Source organism: Equus quagga, chromosome 3, assembly GCF_021613505.1.
Source record: "Equus quagga isolate Etosha38 chromosome 3, UCLA_HA_Equagga_1.0, whole genome shotgun sequence".
NCBI lineage: Eukaryota > Metazoa > Chordata > Mammalia > Perissodactyla > Equidae > Equus > Equus quagga.
In genome coordinates, this window is record NC_060269.1 from 138,009,149 (window position 1) to 138,019,661 (window position 10,513).

The 10,513-nt window shown below is 38.7% G+C and overlaps 1 protein-coding gene across 1 annotated transcript in view; it reads left to right on the forward strand.

Annotated features, from left to right (window-relative positions):
* ADGRA3 (adhesion G protein-coupled receptor A3) overlaps positions 1 to 9,957 on the forward strand; it is a 126,483-nt gene extending 116,526 nt beyond the window's left edge. Inside the window, exons 17-19 of the mRNA XM_046656133.1 lie at positions 688 to 833; positions 8,139 to 8,234; positions 8,376 to 9,957. Of these exons, the coding sequence (XP_046512089.1) occupies positions 688 to 833; positions 8,139 to 8,234; positions 8,376 to 9,618 (1,485 nt within the window). The 3' untranslated portion in view covers positions 9,619 to 9,957. The remainder of the gene's footprint in view (positions 1 to 687; positions 834 to 8,138; positions 8,235 to 8,375) is intronic.
* Positions 9,958 to 10,513: the final 556 nt, after the last annotated feature.

The window sequence follows — 10,513 nt, forward strand, 5'->3', positions numbered from 1 at the left end:
TTATTTAGCTTCATGCTGCTTTCATATTATTCTCGGTTTACAAAGGAGGGAACCTGTGCTTGAGATGTGACATGACTTTGCTAAGTGTGTCACAGCCAGTAAGGGGTGGATCCTGGTTTCAAAATCAGGCAAAATTTTTTTATTTCAAACTCACCCTCTTACCCACCCACATATTGCTCTCATTCCATTACCGTACATAAAAAGCTCTGAATTAGAACTTGGGTCTCTTATTGTAAAGCTTATTCTCTGGGTGCTGGGACTTCTGCTCTCTAGTTGTCCTCGCCCTCTGCCTTCCTCCTCAAAATGGGCTTTCGATACTGACTTCTAATTTATAGCATTGCATCCTTGAGAAACACACCTTTGCTTTAATGTTGTCCAGAGCCAATTTTGTGGTTTATTAGGGGTCATCTTGGGTATAAGTTGCAGTCTGTAGGCCTCTTAGGTCCAACTGTTGGTTTGTCTGTTACAGGACATAATCCTCTATCATACATCTCTTAGAGTGCTTAGTTTCATTAGCAGGCAAAGGAGTTGAACGTTAGAATATACCTTCATACTGTTTTTGAATTAGATTCTCGAAAGTTACTTAACCAATCTTTTTGATAAACCTTAATGGTGGCTACTACACTTTATGGTTGAAAAGAGGGATTTTTTTCCTTTAGTTTATGTATTTTTCAATCTTCTTTCTAGGTTGGAATAATTCTTCATTATTCTACCCTTGCTACAGTACTATGGGTGGGAGTGACAGCTCGAAATATCTATAAACAAGTCACTAAAAAAACGAAAAGATGTCAGGATCCTGATGAACTGCCACCTCCACCAAGACCAATGCTCAGGTATCTAATATCTTTGTTTACTGTGTTATGTTAAATGTCCATTAAATATTAAATTTAATGAAGTATTATCATAACAAAGATTGCTGCATGAATTTTGGAAAATAAAAGAATGGACTTAGAAGTTGGGCTGCCTAGTTTTGAATACTGGCCATGCAGCCTTCCAGCTGGGAGTCCTTGGTGAAGTTCTGTACCTTCTTTCAGCCTTCCTTGTCTATCTATAAAGTGGGAACGATTCTACTTCATGGAGTTATTGTGAGGAATGAATGAGTTAATGTTTAAAGCACTTAAGATGGTAATGGCCATATAATAGGTTCTATGAAAATGTTAGCTGTTTTTTAAAAATTATTTCTATTAAATCATGAGAACATGTGCAGTGTGAGACACTTGAACATCACAGAAGTGTATGGAACAACAGGCTGTAGTTTGCCCTCACTCTCGCCCAATCCCACTGTACTTGACTGAAACGATTGCTACAATGGTGGTTACAAAATGGTGATTTTTCTAATTCCATTATTCCTTCTACATTTATTAGTTCACAATCTATAATAAAGATTCTCATCCTTATTCTTCTCCATTTATTTATCCGTGTTTTAGTGGAAGGGCTTTTTTTTTTTTTTTAGATTTGACATATAAGAGAGATCATATGGTATTTCTTTCTGTGTCTGACTTATTTCACTTAGCATAGTGCCCTTGAGATCCGTCCATGTTGTTGGAAATGGCAAGATTTCATTCTTTTATGGCTGAATAATATTCCGTTGTATGAATGAATGAAGAAACACCACAGTATCTTTATGCATTCATCCACTCATGGACACTTAGGTTATTTTCATATCTTGACTATTGTAAATAATGCTGCAATGAACGTGGGGTGCATAAATCTTTTTGAATTAGTGTTTTCAGTTTCTTTGGATAAATACTCAAAAGTGGAATTGCTGGATCATATGGTGGTTCTATTTTAAATTTTTTGAGGAACCTCCCACTGTTTTCCATAGTGGCTGCACCAATTTACATTCCTACCAACAGTGCACAAGGATTCTTTTTTCCTCTATGTCCTCACCAGTACTTGTTTGGTCTTTTTGATGATAACCATTCTCACAGGTGTGAGGTGATATCTCATTGTGGTTTTGATTTGTATTTCCCTGATGATTAATGATGGCGAGCATCTTTTCATGTACCTCTTGGCCATCTGCGTGTCTTTGGAAAAATATCTGTTCAGATTTTCTGCCCATTTTTTAAAGTGGGTTGTTTGTTTTTTGCTATTAAGTTGTATGGGTTCTTAATATATTTTGGATATTATCCCCTCATCAGATGCATAATGTGCAAATATTTTCTCCTGTTCAGTGGACTGACTTTTCATTTTATTGATGGTTTCCTTTGCTGTGCAGAAACCTTTTAGTATGATGTAGTCCCACTTAGTTATTTTTGCTTTCATTGCTTTTGGTGTCAGATTCAAAAAAATTATCACCAAGGCCTATGCCCAGGAGCTTACTGTCTGTGATTTCTTCTAGGAGTTCTATAGTTTCATGTTTTACATTCAAGTCTTCAATCCCTTTTGAGTTAATTTTTGTGTATCGTGTAAAATAGTGGTCAAGTTTCACTCTTTTGCATCTGGCTGTCCAGTTTTCCCAAAAACATTTATTGAAGGAACTGTCCTTTCCCCATTGTATATTCTTGGCTTCTTTGTTGTAAATTAATTGACTATATATGCTTGGGTTTATTTCTGGGCTATTTTGTTTCATCAATTTATGTGTCTATTTTTATGCCAATTCCATATTGTTTTAGTTACTATACCTTTGTAATGTAGTTTGAAATCAGAGTCTAACGCCTCTAGGTTTGTTCTTCTTTCTCAAGATTCCTTTGGCTATTCAGGCTTTTTGTGGTTCCATAGAAATTTTAGTATTACTTGTTCTATTTCTTTGAAAAATGCCATTATTATTTTGATAGGCATTGTGTTGAAAACTTGTAGATTTAACAATATTGGTTCTTCCAATCCACGAGCAAAGAATATCTTTCCATTTGTTGGTGTCTTCTTCAATTTCTTTCATTAATGTCTTGCAGTTTTTAGTATATGGATCTTTCACTTTTATTCCTAAGTATTTTATTATTTTTGATGCAACAGTAAATGGGATTGTTTTATTTATTTCATTTTCTGATAGTTTGTTATTAGCGTATAGAAACACAACAGATTATTTTGTATTGATTTTGTGTCCTGAAACTTTACTGAGTTTGCTTATTAGTTCTAAGAGTTTTTTGATGGAGCTTTTATAGTGTTCTATATGTAGCATCATACCATCTGCAAATAGTAACAGTTTTACTTCTTCCTTTCCAATTTGGATGCCTTTTATTTCTTTTTCTTGCCTAATTGCTGTGGCTAGGACTTCCAGTACTATGTTGAGTAAAAGTGGCAAGAATGGGCATGCTTATCTTGTTTCTGATCTTAGAGGAAAGGCATTCAGCTTTTCATTGTTAAGTGTGATGTTAGCTATAGGCTTGTCGTATATGGCTTTTATTATATTGAGGTACTTTCCCTATATACCCACTTTGCTGAGAGTTATTTTTATCATAAATGGATGTTGAATTTTGTCAAGTGCATTCTTTGCATCTATTGAGATGATCATATGATTTTTATCCTTCATTTTGTTAATGTGTTGTATCACATTGACTTATTTGTGGATATTGGACCATCCTTGCATCTTTGGAGTAAATCTCACTTGATTATATTGTATGATGCTTTTAATATATTGTTGAATTTTGTTTGATAATATTTTGTTGAGGATTTTTGCATCTGTCTTCATCAGGGATATTGGCCTGTAGTTTTCTCTTCTTGTGGCATTCTTTTCTGATTTTGGTATCAGGGTAATGCTAGCCTCATAAAATTATTTTGAAACAGTTTCCTCCTCTTCTATTTTTTGGAAGAGTTTGAGAAGGATTAGTATTAATTCTTCTTTGAATGTTTGGTAGAATTCACCAGTGAAGCTGTCTGGTCCTGGACTTTTGGGAGATTTTTGATTACTGATTCAATCTCCTTAGTAGTAATCGGTCTGCTCAGATTTTCTTCTATTTCATCATGCTTCAGTCTTGGTAGGTTAAATGTTTCTAGGAACTTATTCATTTCTTCTGGGTTATCCAATTTGTTGGCAGATAATTGTTCATAGTAGTCTCTTATAATCCTTTGTATTTCTGTGGTATCAATTGTAACATCTCCTCTTTCATTTCTAATTTTTTTTATTTGAGTCCTCTCTTGTTGTCTTGGTCGGTCTAGCTAAAGGCTTGTCAACTTTATCTTTTCAGAGAACCAGCTCTTGGTTTCATTCATCTTCTCTATTGTCTTTTTAACCTCTATTTCATTTATTTCTTCTGTAATCTTTGTTATTTCTCGTCTTACTAACTTTGGGCTTCATTTGTTCTTCTTTTTCTGGTTCCTTGAGGTATAAGGTTAGGTTGTTTATTTGAGACGTTTCTTGTTTGCTGAGGTAGGCATTTATTACCATGAACTTCCCTCTAAGAACTGCTTTTGTTGCATCCCACAAATTTTAGTATGTTATATTTCAATTATTGTTTGTCTCAAGGTACTTTTTGATGTCTTCTTTGACCCATTGGTTGTTCAGTAGCATTGTGGGGCCTGGGCCTTGCTTACTCAGCAATCGCCTGCATCCCCGATTCCTACCATGTATCCTTCTGGCCCTGTTCTGGGCAGAACACCAACTGTCTGGGTGGGACACCCAGGTGCTGGGATTTATAATGATCCAGGGCCTGGCCAGCCCAGATCTTACCTTATCTCACTGAAAGAACATCACTTCGTAAAGGAATACAGAGCCCCTCCATGTGAGCTGTTGTTCCTGGGAATTCTGGCCATACTAGGGACAGCCCCTCTTGGCAAGCACATAGCCTTTGTGCTCCCCTGCCTGTATAAGCAGCCCCCTCCCTGCCTTCAGTAGCAGTGCACAGTTCCACCCAGCCAGCCACCACTGGACACTCCCCATAAGTAAATCCCAATAAACCTAAATGTCTCTTCTGCTGTCTCGAGGTCTTTTAGTTGGTCTCTCCATTACCTATTCCACACTGCCTGCCCAAGTGGGTATGTGGCCAGACAAGCATGTTGTTTAAGCTCCACATATTTGTGAATTTTCCGGTTTTCTTTGTGTATTTAATTTTTAGTTTCATACTATTTCAGTCTGAAAAGATGCTTAATAAGATTTCACTTCTCTTAAATTTATTGACTTACTTTGTGGCCTAACATGATGTACTCTGGAAAATGTTTCATGTGCACTTGAGAAGAATGTGTATTCTCTTTCTTTTGGATGGAATGTTCTTTATATATCTGTTAAGTCCATCTGGTCTAATGTGTCATTAAAGGCTGATGTTTCCTTATTGATTTTCTGTCATGATGAGCTATCCATTGATGTAATTGTTAGCTGTTTTTATTTCTTTGTGGTCATGTTATAGATTTTAATCTACTCAAGTATGCATCAATTTAATTATTCTCTACAAAGGATAAAGCAGTTCTAGAGTTATGCCCTTCCCACTCATTATAATAAAAAAATTGTCAATGGATTATCATGCTAGAAGAGTGAAAAATCTGTCAATGTCTCTGAGTTTATTGAATGCCAGGTATGTACCTGACTTAAAGAAGCCCTCTTGTCCTTGAGGAATTTATAGGCTGTGAGGAGATGCACATGTGAAGAACTGACTGGTTTGTATAAGAATCGAAGTGGAGTGTGTTCTTTGAATGTGCAAAGGAGCCATTAATTTGGAGGGCATGATGGGCTGTTAGGAATTGCTTGACCACTGGCATGAACTTTCATTCGTGATTAGAGCACAAGGTAGAGGTGGTACTCCAGATAGAGAATTATGTGCTGAGCAGAGCAAACTTTGAGAAATGCAGTTTGGCTGGAACTTAGGGTGTACGTTGTAGAGTAGCAGGAATTTATTTACCATGAACATGTGCTGAGTTTCAGATTTTTGACTAAGGGAGTAGCCTGGTTAGGTGTCTTTTTAGAAGGACAACCATACAGGAGTCTGGAATATCAGTTGGAATGCCTGAGAGTAAGGAATTCTGCTGAGGTCATTAGGGTAGTTCCATTGAGGACTGAAACCAGAACAACAACAGAGAAAATAGACAGGACATGTGTTCAAGAGCCTTAAGGTGGTTTCTCTGAGATTGATGACCAACTGGATTTAAGAGGTGTGTGAGGGAGAAAAATTTGAAGATGGCTGCTAGTTGTCTACTCTAGCCAAGGGTGCCTCAGCAAATGGTGCTTCCATCAACTGAGAACATCATGTAAGAAAGGTAGCGGGAAGGGTACGCACGGGGGAGGTAGGCTTAGCAATACTTTCTTGCGGAAAGTTTACGTTTTTGGAAGTCTGGTTCTTAGCAGAGAAGAAAAGCTAGACATACTCTAGACAGGACAGGAGATGTTCACACATGTGGTCATTGAAGCAGTGATGCTGAACGAGCTCTCCCAGGGAGAAGTTGGTTAAGAAAAGAAGGATCCCTGGACCATGTTGATTCTTAATAGATGGGCCATGGAAAATAAAAGAAAGAATTGAAAGAGAACACTTGAGAACATAGAAGATTCAGGAGGGTGAGTGGTTCCTTGGGCAGTGAGGGGCAGCAGGAGTGCTTGGCCACAGTCAGATTATAAGATAAGAGATTTGGCACCAGTGTCACTTGAGTTAAAAGAGCTGAGAGATGGTGTTTGACTAAGACACTTGGGAATCCTATCTTCAAGTAGCTGTTCCTTCCTGTTAGATTCTGAGAAAAAACACAAAGGGTACGTAAAAGGGAGCTTGGGCTCCAAACCCTATGCAGTCCCCAAATGGCCCATAAGGACACCGTGGGTGTTAGTGCAGGTCCACCTTCTAGGATGCCCTCCTTCCTCCATGTCCTTGAGCTTGAGGAAGCCCCAGTGGAGGGTGGGCAGGGGCTTGCCTGTGAATCTCTCCTGGCCTCAGAGAGGGCAGTTTCAGTGGCACAGTAGGTGGAAATAGCCTCACACTAAGGTGATAAAGGTGAAGCAAATGATGGTGCTCACATTTCTGGGAGTTTGTCACTGAAGTGAGAGAGAAAGAAGATGGTAGTTCAAGGAAAGTTTTAGAAGATGGGGAACACTTGAACACATTTATAGTCTAAAAGTAAGAAGCAGTGCAGAAGAAGATTTAAAACTGCAAAATAAGGGTTAATTAATAAAAAGAAGTCCGTCCTGGAGGGTGTGGGGGGGAAAGAGTGGCAGACAGGATTGTGGACCCCAAGATTGATTTTGGAAATGCCTTCTTTTCAGGTAAGACACAAATGTGAATTAGTATGGCAGGAAGAAGGGTAGGGTCACCTATATTGGCCTCCCACTAATCTGTGAAGACAGGATTATTATAGTTTTATAGGGTAATTAGCTGGTTTTTCAGCAATACTAATATCATATTTAAGGATTTTAGTACCTATGAGCATGACTAAGAAACAATGTATGGAAAATATGTGTTATAAATATTGCTTTTATCCAGCCAATTCAGCATTTGGGATGTATCTCAGGGAAGTGGCAAATGCGGAATTGAGATTCTGACCATACCCAAGGGTACCCAGCTGGGGCAGAAAGTTCCCTCCCTGTTTGTCTTTTCAGAGAGCTCAAAGAAGCTCCAGCCTAGAAAAGCTTTTCTTTGTAGGACCAGCCACCACTCTTTCTCACTCAGTTCTTACTGCACCATCATTTTTTTTGCTCTCCCTGGCTAGTCTGTGGGAAAGGGGTCAGGAAGGGCCTGTGCGCTGTGTTAAGCTTCTGGTATCCAGTTTCTTTCCTTGTCTAATCTCAGTTGACAGGGGATAAGCATCCACAGTGTTAGGACATCCTGGAACATGCAGGCTTAGCCAGACATTAATAAATAATTAATATACCATTACATGTTTTGTCTGAACTATGGCACAATGAGCTCTTAAAGTCCATTTTGTAGTGGACTAACTTTCTGGTTCACCCTTTGAATATAAAAGAAGCCAACTTCCCCATCAAAAAAAGGAAGTATCAACTAAAATTCTACCTGCAGTAACTGAGTGTTAACTTTGCCTGTCCACAGGGTGGCAGAAGCTGATCAGCTTTCCTCAACTCAAAGTTAGCTGACTTTGTGTTTAAAAAAAAAAAAAATCCAAACAAAAATAAAAAATTAAAAAGTTATCACTAATAAAGCAGGCTCCAAAAGTTAACCTTCAATTTATTATTATTACAACAGGAATAATAATTAATCTTCAAGGACTGACTTTCGCGGTACTAAGATACCATGATGTACACACCTTAATAAATTGGAACTCCCTCCTTCTAGGTTTTACCTGATCGGTGGCGGTATACCCATCATAGTTTGTGGCATAACAGCAGCAGCAAACATCAAGAATTATGGCAGTCGGCCAAATGCACCCTAGTGAGTATTTTGTGTTCTCTGCATACATGATCCAATTGCCTCCCTTTTAACTATTTCCCAGGCATGAAAACTTATTGCAGTTTCTTAAACAGTTTGTTGACACGTGTAGCATCTGAGCTGGTTCACAATTTTCTTTCTTAGTTGCTGGATGGCGTGGGAACCCTCCTTGGGAGCCTTCTATGGACCTGCCAGCTTCATCACTTTCGTAAACTGTATGTACTTTCTAAGCATATTTATTCAGTTGAGAAGACACCCTGAGCGTAAATATGAGCTGAAGGAGCCCACCGAGGAGCAGCAGAGGTTGGCAGCCAATGAACATGGCGAAGTAAATCATCAGGATTCCATGTCTTTGTCTCTGATTTCGACATCGGCCTTGGAAAATGAGCACACTTTTCATTCTCAACTTTTGGGGGCCAGCCTTACTTTGCTCTTATATGTCACTTTGTGGATGTTTGGGGCCTTGGCTGTTTCATTGTATTACCCTTTGGACTTGGTTTTTAGCTTCTTTTTTGGAGCCACATGTTTAAGCCTCAGTGCGTTCATCATGGTTCACCATTGCGTCAATAGGGAGGATGTCAGACTTGCGTGGATCATGACTTGCTGCCCGGGCCGGAGCTCATACTCTGTACAAGTCAACGTGCAGCCCCCCAACTCCAGTGGGACGAACGGAGAGGCAGCCAAGTGCACCAACAGCAGTGCAGAATCTTCATGCACAAACAAGAGTGCATCGAGCTTCAAAAATTCTTCCCAGGGCTGTAAATTAACAAACTTGCAGGCCGCTGCCGCCCAGTGCCATACTAATTCCCTGCCTTTGAACGCCACGCCTCAGCTTGATAACAGTCTGACAGAACATTCGATGGACAATGATATTAAAATGCATGTGGCGCCTCTAGAAGTTCAGTTTCGAACAAATGTGCACCCAAGCCGCCATCATAAAAACAGAAGTAAAGGACACCGGGCAAGCCGACTCACAGTCCTCAGAGAATACGCCTACGATGTCCCAACAAGCGTGGAAGGTAGTGTGCAGAACGGCTTACCTAAAAGTCGGCCGGGTAATACCGAAGGACACTCGAGGAGTCGAAGAGCTTATTTAGCCTACAGAGAGAGACAGTACAACCCACCCCAACAGGACAGCAGTGATGCTTGTAGCACACTCCCCAAAAGCAGCAGAAATTTTGAAAAGCCTGTTTCAACTAGTAGTAAAAAAGACACGTTGAGGAAGCCAATTGTAGTTGAACTTGAAAGTCAGCAGAAGTCTTATGGCCTTAACTTGGCCATTCAGAATGGACCAATTAAAAGCAATGGGCAGGACGGACCCTTACTGGGTACGGATAGCACTGGCAATGTGAGGACTGGGTTATGGAAGCATGAAACTACTGTGTAGCGTTGGTGTTGGTGGGCTTCCGAGGCAGAAATCCATATGAACTGTGATAGTCACATTCCTTTAAGCTATGAACATGTAAAAACAAACTGTTTACAGCCTCCTTAGGGATTCGAAAGAATTTTGAATAAACTTCTAAGTTTGGGATTTTACATATGTTATATCCCCCAATTGTTGCTTTTTTATGAATTTTTTTAAAAACAACCTCTAAAGCATTGTTTTAGTTGTCAAAGCACCAGCAGGACATTTTGGGAATCTGAAATGTAATTTCTTGGAATCTGTAATATCTACTTAACATTTCAGGCTTGTATTTAATACAATAAATAGGTGTTTGTCATTGTGTCAATCTTCTATTTTTTTGTTTTACAATAGAGGCATTTAATTCTATTTTAATGAAGTTTATACATTGGGATATTTTAATGAGAATTACACGTGAATCAGTTATCAGGTATTACATGTTTATCTTCACTGATTATTGCATATAAGTCAAAGGACTTTTAGATTTACAAATATGGTTTTAAATGCTACAAGTTTGTAAAAAGATCTCAGAATGTTTTTTGAAAATGGAAATGCCTAAAAAGCTTTGCCTAAATTACATTACTTTGGTCATATCACGTTGGTCCTGTTAATACTATTTTTGGCACTTTTGTGGCTTTTCAGTGGTTTGTATTTGAATTTAATTTTTTTACTCATTTTTTTTTTGCCCTAGCGCGTGTTATTCTTGAACCTAAATGGAGAGCTACCCTAGTCCAAGGTTCACATTTACTTATTTTCGATTCTTCAATATTGGCTCTCATGTTGGCTGTTATTTGTTGTAAAGTTGCTCAGGTTCATAGGTTTTTAAATCCATTCCAAGGACAAAAACAGGTCTGATCCAAAAGTTATCACTGGTCATCAA